This window comes from Battus philenor, unplaced genomic scaffold (assembly GCF_028537555.1).
Source record: "Battus philenor isolate CCGP_79_NKW_IND1 unplaced genomic scaffold, ilBatPhil1.0.hap1 SCAF_19, whole genome shotgun sequence".
Taxonomy (NCBI): domain Eukaryota; kingdom Metazoa; phylum Arthropoda; class Insecta; order Lepidoptera; family Papilionidae; genus Battus; species Battus philenor.
The window spans coordinates 4,292,624-4,310,829 of record NW_027181681.1 but is presented as its reverse complement, the minus strand read 5'-3'; the positions used below and the strand labels follow the sequence as shown (position 1 = coordinate 4,310,829).

General features: G+C 33.1%; 3 protein-coding genes across 3 annotated transcripts; 1 reads left to right on the top strand and 2 right to left on the bottom strand.

Annotated features, from left to right (window-relative positions):
• Window positions 1–1,825: 1,825 nt before the first annotated feature.
• LOC137921649 (probable beta-hexosaminidase fdl) lies at window positions 1,826–4,398 on the bottom strand. Its single transcript, XM_068764452.1, has 2 exons — window positions 4,376–4,398; window positions 1,826–3,506 (listed from the first exon to the last, which is right to left on the bottom strand). Exons 1-2 carry the CDS (start codon window positions 4,396–4,398, stop codon window positions 1,826–1,828), a joined length of 1,704 nt encoding a protein of 567 aa, XP_068620553.1.
• Window positions 4,399–4,633: 235 nt separating this feature from the next.
• Phax (phosphorylated adaptor for RNA export) lies at window positions 4,634–13,185 on the top strand. Its single transcript, XM_068764270.1, has 6 exons — window positions 4,634–4,780; window positions 5,005–5,256; window positions 5,430–5,784; window positions 6,924–7,015; window positions 8,136–8,322; window positions 8,928–13,185. The coding sequence occupies exons 1-6, from the start codon at window positions 4,718–4,720 to the stop codon at window positions 9,188–9,190; spliced, it is 1,212 nt and encodes a 403-aa protein (XP_068620371.1). The 5' UTR covers window positions 4,634–4,717; the 3' UTR covers window positions 9,191–13,185.
• Window positions 13,186–14,438: 1,253 nt separating this feature from the next.
• On the bottom strand, window positions 14,439–15,767 carry LOC137921595 (centromere protein X-like). Its single transcript, XM_068764395.1, has 3 exons — window positions 15,429–15,767; window positions 15,153–15,347; window positions 14,439–14,987 (listed from the first exon to the last, which is right to left on the bottom strand). The coding sequence occupies exons 1-3, from the start codon at window positions 15,510–15,512 to the stop codon at window positions 14,970–14,972; spliced, it is 297 nt and encodes a 98-aa protein (XP_068620496.1). The 5' UTR covers window positions 15,513–15,767; the 3' UTR covers window positions 14,439–14,969.
• Between the last annotated feature and the right edge of the window lie 2,439 nt (window positions 15,768–18,206).

The following is an 18,206-nucleotide window of genomic DNA, read 5'->3' as shown; positions in this document are numbered from 1 at the left end:
GTCATCTGTGACAACGCCAAATACGGAACTTGAGGCACTACCGTCAAATTTCCATATCATTATCTTTACTTCGTTGCTGACTGAAACTGTCACGAAAATCTTAAGAAACATGTAAGGAAAATATTCACTGGTTAAATCTAAATTGACGCTACGAACATAATTTTAAGATGCCGCCATTTTGTTAAAAATTAATAACTGTGATTTATGTGAAGATATTCGTTTAGAAAGAGAATTCTATAATCAAATTTTGAATTAATTTTATAAAATCTTTTTAAACCGGTCATTTCTAAAACTTTTAATTTCTCCAATGTACTTCTGTAGAACAGGCTATCATGTTATCATCTATGATCGATCTATTCTCAAGCACTTCTTGTTGTATCTATTTTTATTCTAACAATCTTTAATAATATTTTATAGAAATAAAAGCTTTTTCTTTTAGCTATGAGGCGAGCATGGCTCCACTTGATGTTAAATGGTACACCCTACGTAGTGTTGAGGTAACTAAATAATATAAGAAGCGCTTTTATCTCTTAGTGATAACAGAAATAAATACTGTAACGGTTTTGCCGACCCTTCATCCGGAAGACCTGAAATATTCACAAACATCCACTTTTCAACTGGAGCTGCGTGGTTGTTTATAAAACATACTCTGAGAGGTACACCATTTTTTGTGACCAGTGACCTATCAATTTCTTGACTCCAGTTTTTTCAGTTTTTAACTACATCAAATATTTGACTTTAATCAGAATAAAAATAAGCGTTAAATCAAACAAAAAACATTGTATACTTAAACCTACTAAAACAAACAATTGCTCAAGTCTTTCAGGGTACGAAATAGAAAACTTATTTTTGTCAGTAGTAGTTATTTGATTACTTTTCTTTTTTTTTAATTACTTTCAGACTTCTCTGGGGTCAGCCTTTGGCAACTAAGTGGTAATGCGCTCATTTTGCGTCAGGATAAGCCTGACTCAAGTCAATCTTTTCAGACATTAAATCTATAAAAAATTGATCAAAATACTTTAAAACTAATAATGTTAATAACGATTTTGGGTACGGTTAGACTTTAATTATGTTAAATTGATTATGTAATAATTGTTCAAAATATGTGTTCGGGTAATACAAAGAAAAAACAAAAAGTGATTATATAATATTTTTTATCTTGAGATGCAAAATAAACATAACAAAAATTATAAGATACTTAATGAATCTGCAAATGATATCTTCCTGCTGAAATGGGCCCTAAACTCCTTTTAACTCAAGCGATTTTTAGGCGGACGATGGTTCATCGAGCTCCAGAAGCATAGCGTACCTGAGCGTAGTGTATGGGAAGTGGCCTCAAGAGCGCATAACCCGGGACGAGCTTTCCATTTTAAATATACCAGAGCTAGAAATTACGTGGTACGTTAGCAAAGGTGTTCACGGAGCCACTCACCAGTGCAAAGACCGCCTCGAAGACCTCCGAGGAAGTTTTAGTATGTAGGTATAATAAAAAATAAAGGATATCTTGTAAAGGTTCATTCCAATCCGATGATGTCTCCCCGAACAAGATTAGAGCAACCCCTTTCTTAGTTTTGTATCTTCTTGCTGGAAAACATTAATGCTTGCTCACTATTGCTTACTATAAGAAAGATTTATCAGTATCCACATTGAGCTTCCTCATATGAATGACTACTTTTAGTTTTCTACGTAATTAATGTACCTGACTTGAAGTACGTATTAAATATCTTCTTGCTCTTCATTTCGAATGTATTAAAATATTTTCATATTAATAACTCATCATAGATCAACTAGTGTTCTCTTTAGCTTAAAATACATTGAAACAATTTTAACGACAAGTATATGTATTGTGCGTACACCACATAGACCAAAGGGGTTCGGCTCTAACATTGTATCGTGTGAAGAGGCGCGAGCGGTACACGTCTAGACGCGCTTGCACAGGCCGCGTCGCGCCCTCGGGTCTATCGGACCACAAGCGTTCGGCCAAAGCAGCCGCCCTTGGCCACACGCGCTGGTCCAAGCCTCCCGCGCTTAACATCGACGACCACACTGTCGCTTCCCCACCTTCTAACAAGCCTAGACTGCTGCTCGACCACGGCCGGTGCTCGTAGACTTTTTGCCAAGAGTTATATGGTGCGCTCTCTGTATCGTCTGACCATGTTCCCATCCCACTGTTCAAATCCCAAGCGTCTTCATTTGACAAAACTGTCCTCAAGCCACTTACAAAGTTATCGTTCCACGCCACATTACGAGCCTGCAAACCTATGACTGATACATATTCTTTTAAATCAGTTTTTATTCTCTCGCACAACTGAGAAGACCAAATTAATACGAGATTGGGCAACTTTTCATCAACTTTTCTTAATTTTTCTAAAATTTTACGAGTGAAATCTATCCACAGTTTCATCGAGTCAGTGTCATTTAAATAATATGCCCAACATCGTTCGGAAACTCCATCACCTCCAATATGGAACAGGTCGTCCACACCCGTTAGTTGAGTTATTTCAAGAAAAATATGCTCTAAGATATCGTAGACGTGCTCGTTACGAGGATTTAGTTGCCCACAAGGTGGTTCATCGCAGTAGAGAAACCAAGGCTCTAAATTCGTGCAATATGCTAGCTCCCCGAAACCAAGTGCGGGGCCCCAATCCCAGGAGTGACCTATTTGGGCCGGTATATCAATTTCCAAAATGACTCGTATACCGCGAAGTCGCGCATATCTCGATATAGCCCGCACGTCATCCGGGGTGTAGATAGTGGTTTTGCCATAAGCGGCAAACCTCGCAAGCTGCGGTGCACTGCTAAACATAACAGAAAAAGCTTGTGCACTCGTGGCGTGCCAGTGGAAAGTGTTTAGTTTGCAAGTAGCCATAGCGTCAAGTGTTCGCATAATTTCGTCAACTGGAAAATAGTTGTGCGCGGTGTCCACCATTAGACCACGATACCGAAAGCGTGGCGCATCGTGCACAGTCGCTGCTTCCATCATTAACAAAGTACCAGCGTAAGGATCGAGCCATATTAGTTGAGTAAGAGTTTCTAGTGCGTGCCGTGCTCCACAAAAGGATCTTGCTGTTACAAACACAACTATAGTGCCGACGCTGCCTTCTTTTGGCTGTATAGTTAGTTGATAACTTTCATCGGTGTCGACGAGCATGCGAGGATCACCGCTTCCATTGATAGCCACTCTTACTAAAACCTTATGCCATTCCTCAAATCCGTGTAGTTTTTCTTGCGAAAAACGTAATTCTTGTCGAAATATATCGAAAGCATTTTGTAAATGTTCCTGTACAGTCCTAGAAGTGTAATCAATTATTTGCAGCTGAAAGAGATCAGCTCTTACGGGAATGGCAGTAGTGGACAAACTCACAGACCCAGTAGGCTGAGGCCATAGTTGTATAGTAGAACATAACATATTACAAGTTATTAAAGATTGTAATTTTGCCGAAATAGACGCTTTTATAGGTAGACATTTTTCGTTTATGCATTCCCAAGTCCATAAAGGTGGTTGGCTATAAAAAATACAAATAGAACTCGCTATTATTTTGTTTAACTTTTGAAAATATAGCTAAAATTCAGGTAAAAACTTACGAACTGTGATAAGATTTACATTTTATGAATAACACTAGGGAAAGTAAAAACAAAAGTGTATATAAATGGTCACCCATGGAAACTCTAGTCATCTGTTTAAATTCATGCGTAGCGAAAACATTTTACAGTGATTATTTCACTGAAAAATTCTACATCACGTAAATAATTTTTTATTAATTGTAAATTTATGTTTAAAGTTTTCCGTCATATTAACAGACATTTATGACAGACTATGAAAGATAATGCACTAAACAAAAACTATTTTCGATACATGTGATATATAATTTGATATGTCTTAACATCATGTTCATTACTAATTATTCCATTAACATGTTGTGAATGTGAAAATTGTTAATAGGAGATACAAATTTTAGATTCACGACATGTGTTTATATAGTTTTAAAATAGCAAAAGAAACTATAACATGAATTCATGGAATGCTGTGCCATCAGCTTATGTTTACAATCTGCACAGTAGTCAAAGAACCAAGGACTAAGACTAGCGTCAGGGATAACATCCCTAGGTCCTTCTGGTGACTTCGAGCTACAATTTATAATACATCTATTACTTTAAATTTCATTTTATCTCAGTTCCAAGAGTTTTGTTGAGGTAATCTCAACATTTTTAAGATAAACACTTTTCTTAACACTTTAAGATAAACATTACATAATTTTCTTAAAATGTTTACATAGCTACTATTTAGGTGTACATAAATGATGTTGGCCTAGTAGCTCTTACATCTTCAACGAATGAAAATGAAAGCTTGTGGAAACGAGAACAGCAAACTAACACAAAACAAAAATCCCGCCCCATTGTTACTTAATTTAAAAAATTCGGATGTTCTCGCCAAATTCTATATTTCTTGGTAGCAACTTTTTGTTAACAAATAGTTCTGTTTGTCCCAGCGAATATAACGTTCAATTTCGCATACAATTAGGCTTGTTAGTGGCTGTACGATTTTTATTATCTTATTCATATAGTGAATAAAAGAATTTTATAAAAATGCTTTTATACTCTATGACTTTTTGTGACAGCTGTCTTAGAAAAAGTATATCTCAGTCTGAGGCGGAATTGTTGTAATTTATAAAATTCATGTTTTGTTGTCGACATTTTCTAATTACATTAAGCGACGATGATGTCAACGACAGAAGGAGATTTGGATGTCGAAGTGTCCCATGAACGGGAGGAAGGCGAGGTTACAGAACAAAACTTTTCTTTATACGATATGGTGTTTTATTAAGAAAGTGTTGATTATGTAGTTAAGTTTAAGTTTTTAAAATAGTAAAACATCGATAATTTTGATTTTTTAGGAATTTATTGTATCTAGCTTAAGCCTAACGAGCACAGATTAAAATATGACGTTTGGTAGCGTAAATGAAGTTTGTATGAGATAATCAAACATAATGAATTTTGTTTCAGTTAGAGGATTCTGACGTTGAGGATGATACATATATTCGTCCAGAAGCCTTTAACCCGCCTTCCTTCGTGAACATGCAGATACAGGATGAAATGAGTGATGAACCTTCATCTGAAGATTCGTCTTGTTCTGACTCTGATGAAGAGCCTAGTCGTAAAGCAAAACGCACCAAGTTACGTTTACGACGGTCTCACCAACAACAACAACAGCCTACAAAGCAAAATAAATATAATATTTGGTGTAAAACAGTGCAGGTGAGTTGTTTCGAACATTGGTAGTTTATAAGGAATTTTAGTCAGGTTTTATATCGGAAATAAACGGAATATATAAAAGGAAACAGTTATAAATATATTGTTATCTGAATTAAAAGAGAAATAGCTAAGGCAGAATATAAGTAGGTTATGTTAATATCTTACAAATATTTCAGGAGGATCTGCTAACAGAAAATATGGTCAGCTGTGATGTATCAAAGAAACATTGTTATGGTGTTGAATCTTATGATTATACAATTGAGTACAGGTTAAATGATAAAAACATGGCTAAAAAAATTTTGACTAAAGAGCAAACATACAATAGAGACCAGGCAAGTAACAAGAGGAAGCATATAGATAGGACAAATGTAAAATTACGACTTGGTAAAAGAGTGAACCCCCACCAGCCACAAAATGATAAACAGAAGCCACGGTATTTACCTGATTTAAATGTTACATTGGAAGATCCAGTAGAAAACATTACAGTGGAAATATCAGAAAAACTTGCAGAAGAAAAAAAAGAATTAGTTGGTATGTATTTCTAATCTTTCAGGTTTCCTTGATACATGTTCTTAACCTTTAATTATCTGTTGTACTTTGGAAGATAAAAATTCCCTTCCAAGTTAATTTTTAACCTATTTTTTTGCCAGCAAAATAAAGATATTTTATAATACCATTAGATTACCTACTGTTACTATGAAATACTCCGAAGCCCACTAGTGGTGATACTCTCATCTTACGTGAATCTATGCCTGTACAACATATTCATATTCATTATGTACACAATCATAATTATACAGAAGGAATATGTTTGTGTAAAAATATAAAACTCTGTGAATTATTTTTGAATTTGATACATTTTCAAAATATTTAGCTTAGATGTAGTAATAATTGTGAATATATATATGGTTTTATAAAAAAATCTTTCTAAAATCCGGTCATGGTATAACACTTTTACTATATTTTCGTTATAAGAGTTGAGCGACCTGAGCATAAAAGTAAAAAAAAAACTTCAAGAGTACATATTTGAAACTGAGGACTTGTTGAAAACGTGATGATAGTGATAGTAATATAAATAATTAGTAATATAATAATATAATTAGCACCACATGGTGCATACAATTAATTTACTTTTCTGAATAAAAGTTGTTTTAAAAATAAATGACATATTGTTAAATTAATTTTCATTTACTTCCTTTTTCTTAAGACACTATGAAATATTAAAAAGACCAATTTACACTTACCCTTTGGAGCAGTTTTTTAGATGATGTTATTTGCTATCCTTTTGATATAATCAAGAAATATTAATTGATAATTAGTCTTGAATTGTTGAAGATTGAAGCTTATACTTGGCAAAATAATACAAAAAGATAACTTCAGAGAATGATCCTGCAAGTAATCATTTTCTGATTCTATAGTGTGATGTACTGAATCAATATTACCAGATTTTGTCATAACATTGATTGATGATAAACCATGAAAATCAATTCAAGTAAATTATTAAGAAATAAGTTAAAATATTTTTTTAAAACCCATTTAGAAAAAGGATAACTAAATTATATATCTGATTAGTTAACTTATAAACCTTGACTTTATTAACCAAAAATTATATGACATTTCATTTTCATATTTTCAATAAATGTTAAAAAGAGTTAATGATGTTCTTACAGGTAGATTTATTCAAGTACTTGGAGCCAGCAAAGCCATAGAGATATACAAAGAGACACAAAGGGTAGAGGCTGATGGTGGCATGCTTGTCAGGGTAGGTCCCTATTTATTATATTGGTATTAATTTTGTTGTTTCATAATAGTAAAACTAGGCCGCAGGTAGATGTAGCGTGGTTACGCCCCCCACTAGACAGACCAACAACATAGATAAAGTCATAAAAAACGCTGCATGTGGGCAGCACAAGAACAGCTATCATGTCATTCTTTTAGGAAGCCTAAATCTTGCAGTAGGTATCTATAAGCTAATATGAGGATGAACTGAAAACTTGATCATTAATGTGGTTAGTGTTTGAGAAGTTAATTAATATTTAACATAAATCATGACACATTACAAAATACAGTTTTAAAGTAAGGGTAAATGACAAAGCCTGCCAGCCCCTATTTCAAAAACTTTATATATGAGAACTTATCCTCAGAAAACTGCTTACCTACTCTTAAAAATATACCATAGTTTTGTCGAGCTCTTCCTCTTTTGTTTGTCTAGAGATTTGATATTGTTAATTTATTTTAACATTTGTTTATTAATTAGGGATATTGTTTGTGGACATGTCAACCCCATAATTTATGTCCAGTTATCTCTAATCTATTTCAAATCAATTTAAATCTTTTTGTTTAAAAACAGTTTATCTCGTAAATCTACAGGTCAGGCACATTACTTTATAATATTATAGGTATCTTCCACTAAATTATATATAATACAGTTTGCAGAGGTTACTTTATTATCTTAAGGCTAAAACTATTTATTGGAAGTTACCAGATATGAGGGGCAAGCTCATAGCGTTTATCGAATATTGCTTTACTCAAAACAGAGGACAAGAAGTAGCTTTGTACATTAAGAAAATTTTGTTTTGAAGAATGTTTTTGGATATACTTACAACAGTTAGTGGTTGATGGTTTTCATTATGTCAATCTATGTATATAATGCAAGCAACCTCATTAAGTTGCTTGCATTGGTGGTTAGGGATATTGATCCCTATCCAAAGAAATAAATTAGGTTTTTCTGGTTGGCATTAAATGTATCCGCCGAACAAAACATAACTACATTTTGTACAGTAACTGCATATTGTGTTACTATTGTAATAGACACAATATGAAGTTAAGCTAGATGAAGTATGCTGCTCGTTTTATTTACTAGTCGATGTTTATTTTTTCAGAATGGCACCCGTCGAAGAACGCCTGGCGGCGTCTATTTTTTTCTTTTAAAACACGATGACGAAATATCGCAGAGTATGATTAACCAGATTTTCAACGAGGATCGAAAGGAAACTGCTCGTAAGATTAAAAAGTCCCGCGCAAGAAGTCGTCAAAAAGTTATGGAACAATTGAAACAAAGTCTGACAGGTTATTGTTTTTTCTTGTTATTGACTTAAGCTTTAAAACTTCTATATTTCACAATTTCATTTTTTTTCTGGTTTTTTATGCCTGGCACTCTTACAGCAATAATGGTTTATATAAAGCCATTTTTTATAGGTTTTAATGTATTAAAACTGTGAATGTGTCATTTTACAGCAAAAAATTTTTACACCTATATCCAATTATCCTGAATGATTGCTTATTTATTTTTTAGAAATGCATCAAGCCAATAACTTCTGGCATTTCAGTCTGCGGGACAGATATTAAACAAAAATTAATTTTAATATGTAGTAATTTTGCAAACATCTTTTCTTATTATATTATCATTACAATATTTATTATTTCAGTAACTATTGAATTTCGGATAGTTATATTATGTTATCTTGATAAACCCCCACAATAAGGTATAGGCCTCTTCCAAATGTTGTCACGATTACTGGTTTTGTGACTTCCCGTGACTGATTAGGACTATGGCACATCCTTGGATGGGGTAAAATGCATTAATTTATATTCAAATAAGCTATACATTCACCCCTTTAGAACTTTTACAACAATAAGTATCACTATCTGTTTTCACCCTGTATTTTGTTCAGATTCGGAGTTGCCGTCGTTATTGTCGCGCGGCGAAGCGACCGTGCAGTCAGAGCATGGTTCTAATCCGCCGCCGTCACCTGCCACCGACGCGCGCGACTGCTCCAGTGACACAGATGCGCACTCGCACACCGATGCCCCTCCTCTTTCACCGCCTGGACTGCGTGTGCCCCTCCCACACCGAACCGACTCCAGGCAACTACAAAACTACGACGACGATGACTTCCTGGAAGTAATGTGCAACGAGGACATGGATTTGTTTTAATCTGAGCCTGTAACCTCGTTGGTGCTTCGCGATTTGCCTCAACACCGAGTGATAGACGTAACTATTTGGTGACTTTAATGTATTCATATAGGTGTTAAATGTTTTGTTTGTCTATGAGTCGATGCGGAATGTCGAACAGAGAATTGTTGATATTGGTAAATCACATCTGCAATGTATGCGATGCCAAAACCTTCATACATATTGAATGGTAATGAAAACTTGTCATAACAATATATACAGCGTTTTTTTTAGAAACTGTTATATTGATAGGTCTGGCAACGTTTAAAATAGAGCTATAGAATTAAACTGAGTGGTTCTTTGGAAAGAATGTTTATTAATATGTAGATTTTTTTCTTACTTAATATAAAGTACAGTAACTTTATATTTGTAATGATTTTAATATGTGTACCGTCCAAAAGTTTAGAAGTGGGACTAAGGACACAAATTAAGCAAAACATAACAAATTTATTCATTTTCTGATATATTGAAAAGGTTTTTCTTATAATCTGTCTCTTGCATCTTCCAATCAAAAATTCATTACTATTATTATTAATCTTATCTCTAAGTTGCAACAAATATACTGAATATATAGAAATAAATCCCCAAAAGAAATAATAAACTAAGGATAATAACAAAAATATTAGAATTGAGATCATTGCACCTTGTAATGTTTTAGGTTTATTGTTTAAAAAGTCAGTTGAAAAGTTTTGAATATGCACACTATCAATGTCTCCTCATATGTGGGTAATTTTTCGAAAATAATTTCATCAGGTCCAATAAACTTGAAACCGCCAAATGAACATCATTTCAACTAGTACACATTGATTGCCTGACATAGGTCTCTTCTAATGGATATGCAAAAAGACTGGTTGATTGAAACTGGACTGCATCCGACGTCTACTAACAATCTTTACAAAGTGTTCTGTCCCACCTTGAATGATTACTATGTACCAAATAGTTTCCATAAAAACATACCATTTCTTAAAGAATTCTCTATGTAATAAGATTATCATCATCTTCATTTCATCCTTAAGACATCCATTGCTGGACATCAGGCCTTCCCATAGTAGTTGCAAAACATGTATTTTGCTTAACCCTTTCGTCCCAGAATACTAAAACATAAAATTTATCAAAAAATTTATTCACGTTACTGTGCACTAGCTATATAATAGATATTATTTACCATATAAATTAGAAAATCTTTTAAGGGATGGTAAAAAATCGAGAAAGGGTTGTAGTAAATATATATGTACCACCAGGTTTTTATATAGGGAACATGTATGTATCAACAGAAAAAAAACACGCAATTTTTTTGCAATATTCCATTTATTTATATAATGCCATTTTAAAAATAGAAAAATCTTTACTCGGTATGATATGGGGCGAAACATAATTTGCATAGTACAACATTGCACTCTTTGCATATGGTTTTTGTTCTTTTTTGGACTTGATTTGTTGTACAACGAATACACATACACACACACACATGAATACACATACATTGAAAGTTTTACCCTTTCTTCAGCTAGTTCTTCTGCCAGATCTATCAAATATGTCAAATATGACACATCTTTATTTTTTCGTTTCAAATCTTTATATAATATCCATGCGTTTACAGTGCAAATGTTGACACAAGTATAAAAAACCTTTTTCTACCATTTTGTGGATTTCCGGTCGTAATCATATAGACTTTGATACTGATCTGCTCTATGGATGCCACCCATTTTTTTTCTATAAAAAGCAATAGCTTCAGGACAGTTGATATGCTCTTGTTCGCCTGTTTTTGTTTTTTGGAGGATCTCAGTTGTTTCTGGTTTGTGGCAATTACTTAGAACTAAGACCTCTTTTGTGTCTTGCCATTTAGCTAACAGGAGTCCCGTTTCATTACTTCTAAACATTGATTCTCCTCATTTCAATTTTTCTTGTACTTCGGGAAAGTTTTTGCGATTACTCATACATGTACCTAATGCGGCATAACCACATGTTTCTAACAAATTGACACTAGTAAAAAAACGATCAAAGCACAAACACACGTCAGGTTCTTGTATTGTACCGTCTGTTATAGGTTGAGATTTCTTTCCGGTGTATACGTTTAAATCGTAGGTGTACCCGAAATCTGAGTCGCAACGGCACCATAACTTTATGCCTCGTTTCACCAGTTTGAGAGGCATATATTGTTTGAGAGAAGAATGCCCTTTGAATTTTGTCATGGATTCGTCGATGCTCTGAAAAGGGCTAACCTGGCGATATTTTCTAAATGTGTGTTTCAAACAAGAAAGTACTTCATCAACATAGTATGTCTTTGTTGCGTCTGGTGGTTTTTCAGGAAGAGAAAAATACAATTTCGATGTTACAACCATGTATATGTCGCGAGAAATTATTCTCCCAACCTGTGTTTCCCATGGATTCTTTGTTACTCCAATATTTTTTGAGAGATGGCAGATAATTATAGGACATTACCATCATAACTGCTAGAATTTTCTGTAATTCACCCTTGTCAGTAGGCTTGTGTTTTTGTTTTTTTTACATTATTCAAAATCTTTATTCGTTCATTTGTACAAATAACAATTTGAAGATATAGTGAATGTGGAAACATTTTATGAAATACTTGAATTGGACGAGTATTTCTATTAATGTCATAAATTTTACAAGGTCTTGAAGAAGGAATAGATTTTGCAGGTACAAATGTATTGCTTGGAACAATCCATTCATGTAGTCGATTTGTGTGCTCCTCAACGCAAGTTTCTGATTCTACCTCAATATTTGTATCATCATTGTCCGAATCATCTTCACTACTTGATTCTTTGTCTTGAGTACTTTCATCATTTTTAGGACCTTTAGTAATTTTCTTTCTTTTCATGGTATCTGTATTGTTTTTCTCTTCATAGTCATCTGAAGAATCAGATTCACTAGTACTTGGTTTATATACATCTGAAGAACGAGAGGAAAAGTCTGTCAGATTTTCAGCTATATCTTCCAACTCTTTTTGGCTCAAATTTTTCTTGTTCTTTGTTGTCCTTAAAATTTACCTTTTGTACATAAAGAACTGATGGTACATATGGGTACCACTGAAAAACCCGACTGGTACATATATGTACCATATAAAAAATATCTACCCAAAAAATTAATTACAAACTATTTTGATCACTTGTAATTTACTCTCTGGTGATTTACTGTAATAATATTCAATAATAATAGTGTATTACAACAACTTTTACACGTTTTAACACTAAAATTGCACAAAACCACGTGCAGACAATGGAAATTAGCGCTAGACTAGCTAGAGTCATGCAGACAGCGTGCGATTTTTGTACATAACCTCAAAGCCAAACGCATAAACAACGGCCTGGTACAATTTCCACTGAAAACGAGCGATCATTTTAGGTTCCAGGGGTTCTCACACATTTGTGGTACACATATGTACCATCCGGGACGAAAGGGTTAAATAAGGTAGGTCTAAAACAGGACAAAATATTTTAACAAAAATTTTACAAAATATTGAATTTTGAGTCAATCAATCACCTTTTTGTCTTTATATGTATTGATATGCTTCTAAAGTTTTGGATGGTGATGTATGTAATTCCTTTTCAATTTAAATAGAATAGTCTCATAATTTTTTTTCTTGGAAGATCTGCTAAAAATTATTGAAATTGAATTCAAAATAAAAAAAAACATAGGTAGTATGGTGTTTTTATCTGCCCATGAAATTATTTTGGTAATTCATAACCATTGTTGGTGGTTCCGAGTACTTGGGCTGTAAAAATAGCTGTATTTTTAGACAATAAAATATCTTACTTTTCAGGTTTTTCTTGTGTATACTTGTAACAGTATACTTTACCTACCATTAAAAATATGTAAAATTAGTAATTTATTATGGAAGTATAAGCCCTACTGTTAAGAGCTCCAGAGTTTTGTATTTTTACAACAAAAAGATATAAGGATTGCGTGTTTTGTATGTGTACAGTGCATTAAATATTATGAAACAAACTCTGGAATATTTGTATAATAAACATTGAAAAATGCTTTGATTTTTAATATGCAGTTCCTGATTTTTAAAATACATCATTTCAACACAATCTGTCAATGTGTACAACATGGCCTTTACTACCAGTTAACTTCAGTGCAAGCATTGTAAAGTCCAAATTTTATTGTGCACACAAACTATAGATTGTAAATATTCTCAGGTTCACAGATAGATAACAGAAACTCTGCAGCCTTGCTAAAACTATGTATAATATAGTGTTATAGGATTAAATAATTTTAATTTTAGTCAATAAAGAGCTTTAAAGTTCTAACAACTATTTCTAATCAACCTGCATAAAGTGATGACAGAAAATATGTTACATTAATTTGTTTTCTGTTAAAATGCCACAAGTCAATAACTTTTGACAATTCAAAGCTTGCACGGATAGTAAACAATTATTAATTTTTTATTATTTCAGAACCCTAGATTTTTGTGATAGAGTGTACCTTAAATTTATTTACAGTAAGTGATATACTAAGTAGTTGAAGTGCTATTGTCGAAGTTGTCAATGATTTTACTTATTTGTGACAAACCATTTAGCATGGTAACAAGAACTAAATTGAAATGCCAAATCAAACTTGAATGGGCAATGTTCGGAAAGTTCCAAACCATCACATCCAAACTTTCAAAACTAATCTTCGGTTCCTTGGCTAGTTATTCAGCTCGGGAGAGTAAGCAACGCAATGACGGATATTACAATTCCCTTTTGCCGTTCAGTCTTAATAAGACTGAATATGAGGTCTGACTCTCTCTCTTGCTGCACCTCATCTCCTACAGCATTTAAAGATATTTTATTGTTGGAATACGAGATCACTTTTCCTAGTTTGAGTTATGAAATAAATGTTTTGAGTGACAGCCACATTGAGGCCTCTTTGTTCTGTTCACTAACTCTATAAAGCATCCTACCTAAGCAACCTAAAAAGACTTTAGGGGCCTTCCATTCTGGTAAAAAAAAAACAATTGAAAGCTGATATTTCCAAGAGGTCCCCCTTAACTTATTTACCATGAAGAAGTTGCCTTCAATGTTTTACAACCTAATAACTTAATAAATGCTAATATGCAAACATCATTCCTTAATGAGAAATAATGTGAAATTGACAATCTCATTGCAGATACAATTAATTTTAGTCATACACTTTAATGTTAACATCCTGTAGAAACCAGATGCATTTATAATTAGGATTTGAATGTAAATGAAAACATTTCTACTTAGATGCCACATATTTCATTTAATTTATATTAACATTAGATTTCTTAATATATATGACAATATCTCACCTTTTTTGTTATGGTGTAATTTTTAATGATTATATATTTGTAACTATCACTGATGGATTGAAATATATATTTTAAAATTGAACATCAGATTAATATAAATTTTTATAGCCTGTCGGTTTGCCAATTTCCTTTGAAAGCTTAAAAAATTAAAACTTAATATTTTATAATACGCTAAGTATATACTTAGCTAAATCCTCAAATTATAAATGTACACAAAACAAATCACATTTTATAAGTGTGAAATTTATATTTTTACTTAATAATATTTAATATATTTTAGGGCATTATTTCAAGAATTGACATTGATATTCTTTGGTAATTGCAGCCATAAAATCATGTTGAATGTTACCAATTTCATTTATAACAATACCCTTTAAGAATAAACTTGTTAACTTCCCTAAAGACTTTCCCCATCCACAAAACAATGAAAATAAATGCTCAAAGCAAAATTTATTCTGCTCTATTTGTTTACATTAATTACGGGAAATCCAGCATCTGTAAATAAAGAAATATCTTAATGATAATGTGAATAGTTAAGACTTAATAACTGGTCTAGGATTTTAGTACTCTGTATTTAATGTAAATTTAAGTAAAATCTAAATGAATGTCAATGGAATAGTGTTAATATATAAAATTACATTTCTCAAATTTTGAACTTACTAATTGAGTTAAACACTTTTCTACATGCTCAATATCAACTTTATCACATCCTTCACTGAGTGCATGACTAGCCGCGCGTAGGCATGTTTCAGTAACGAGGCACTTGGCCACCTCCACTATGAGAGTTAAGGCGTCATTACCGAGTTTCGTCTTATTGTCCTGGAAAGAGCCATTTAAAAGCTCTTTAATTATTTCCTAGAATAAAATGGTCATTTATCAATAAAACAATGCAAACAATTAAATCGCCTTCTAGAAGTTATTGATTTCATGCCTCACTTGTTTTACTAAACTCTTTACATTGCATGTTACTGACGCTGGGTCTATGCTATCCTCACCCCTATCATTAGCATTACGAGCCATTTTCTAGCAGGAATTCGAATATTACTCAATCAGCCGGTAAATAAGTGTGTTGACGTTTTCATATAAACAAACTTCATATGATAAAAGTACAGAACACTATGGCAGCATTTGATTTCTTCAAATCAGTTCGATTAATCGATAGCTTTCGCGCAAATTTTTTGATGAATCGATTATTTATATTCCTATTAAGTCGACTCTGTCTATTAAGTATAGTCACCAAGTCAAAGATTAAAAAACATTTTAAATAAAACATTCACTTCTATTATTAATCTCCTTATTCTGTAAAAATGGCGATAGTTTCAAAATGCAGTGATAGCGAAATGTCAAGTGAAAACATGACAAATTATGTAGAGTTATTTTCTCAATCATTAAATATAAGTTAAAGGCGTAATATTTACCGAAAGTTAATAATTATCTCATTAAATAATGAAAATATTTTTGTATTGGAATTGATTTATAAAAAAGTATTTGTTTTTCTCACTATTAAAAAATTAAATATGAAAGCTGATTCGAAAAAAAAATAATAAAGTCTAGAGTATCAATATATTTAGTAGAATAATTTCATATAGTATACATCAAGTTATTTATATACACCAATACCTCGCTTTGCGTCGTTTCGTTTTGCGTTTTTTTACGAAGTTGCTTCGCTGCTTTATTAGTACTAATTTTCACTGTGCGTCGTTAGATTTTCGAGGTTGCGTTGTTTTGGGTTCGAGTCTTTTATTTTTTGAAAGTTTCTTTTTTTCTAAAAGATGGCCACACTTTTGTTTCCAATTGCATGCAATCAAAACTCGGGGATTCCCTATCTAACTAAAAATCAACGCAATTTTATGTTTTATTTTCACTTTGTTTTGCTAATTTTAGAGTTCAGTTTCAATTACGTAATGTGTTGTTATTTTTTAAAAAGAGAACTATAAATTTATGTAAATTTTTACGTGTTGTTTCTGGTCACAAAAAAAGGTGAATATTTTTATTTAATGGAATCAGGCGTTACCTTGCGAAAGTTCATCCTAAGTAAGAAAAGTAGCAATATTTAGCCACTTCCGCACATGCGGTGGTAGTCGTGCAACAAAGTGCACCGCCCACCAGCCCGCTGATAAATGCGTATGCGGCAAACAATGCGAATTACACAACTGCCACCGTCAAATCACTCAACACGTGTTTCACCCCTTCACGGGGCATCCTCAGGAGCTATGCTACGCCGATTAGTTCCAAGTCGACTCTGTGTTTGGCTCTATTTTAGCTAGTGTTGCTCTTAAAGGCGAAGCAGCTAGCGCTGATATAATTGCTTCAGAACGCTACCCGACAGAGTTAAAAGTATTAATTCATGAAGGTGGCTATGATTCGAAACAAGTCTTTAATGTTGACGAGACTGGGTTATTTTGGAAACGTCTACCTAACAGACCTTTCATATCTAAAACAGAAAAATCTGCACCAGGATTTAAAGCAAGGATATGCTGACTCTTCTTATTGGTGGTAAAGCCGTTTAAACCGTTTCTCATTTATCAATCAGAAATTCCAAGAGCTATGAAAGGTTGTTCAAAGAATTTGCTTCCTGTCCACTGGCAAGGAAACAAAAAAGCATGGATGACAACATCATTATTTAAAAATTGGGTTTCAACTTGAATTTAAAAAAATTAAAGCCGTTGTTGCAATAGCAACAAGGAAAACTTGAACTTCAAGGTTTTGGTCCTAGTAGACAATGTTCCTGGCCAGTTTATGTTGATGAGTTGTCAGAAAACGTGAAATTGCTTTTTTGCCGCCTAATACGACACCAGTTATTCAGCCAGTGGATCAGAGAGTAATATCGACTTTTGAAAGTTATTACCTTCGACGAACATTTCTACTTCTTTTAAGTGAGACTGATGGACAAGATAAGCTTACCATGCTAGAGTTTTGGAAAAAGTTCAACATTATGAAAACCATAGAAATTATTTCCGATTCGTGGGAGGAGGTTAAACCATCTCGCATAAATGGTGTTTGCAGCAAAATATGGCCTGAATGTGTTCACCGAAGCGCTGCTGAAGTTGATAGTACACCAAATGTTTGTCATGAAATTTTTAATTTAGCTATAGAGTCTAATTTTGAGGGTATGGAGGAGACTGACATAAATGAATTGCTTACCTCGCACAACCAAGAATTCTCTAATGAAGAACTATTGCAACTGGAATTGCAATTTGCTAATTTTAATGAAGAAGATGACAGTGATCGTTCAATAGAAATCTCCAAGGAACAAAATTTAACCTCTAAACAAATTTTCAAAGCGATGTGTTTGATTGACGAAGCTATGGGGATTTTTTTTAAAAACGATTCTGACAGCGGAAGGAGTTTTAAAGTGTCCCCGGCGGTAGCTACGAATATCAATTGCTACAAGGAAATTTAATTTACGTTAAATAAAAAAAAACTGCAAACATTGGGCCAATTTTTTGTGAAAGAAAGCTTACGACAACAGCCACTATGGACTCATCAGACAGTGATTAATTTTAATTTTGTTTTTCATAAATTAATTGAATAATTTATTTTGTTTTAATTGAATACGTTCTTTTTGTATCTATGTAATAAAATTTTATGTTATTTTTGGTTTTTAAATGTTTACTTTGTTCAGTTTTCTTTTTAAAAAGTAGTATTTTCGTAACCCTGGAACCTATCTTCGATCTTTACATGGTTTGCTATAGAAAATCTTAATTCACTTTG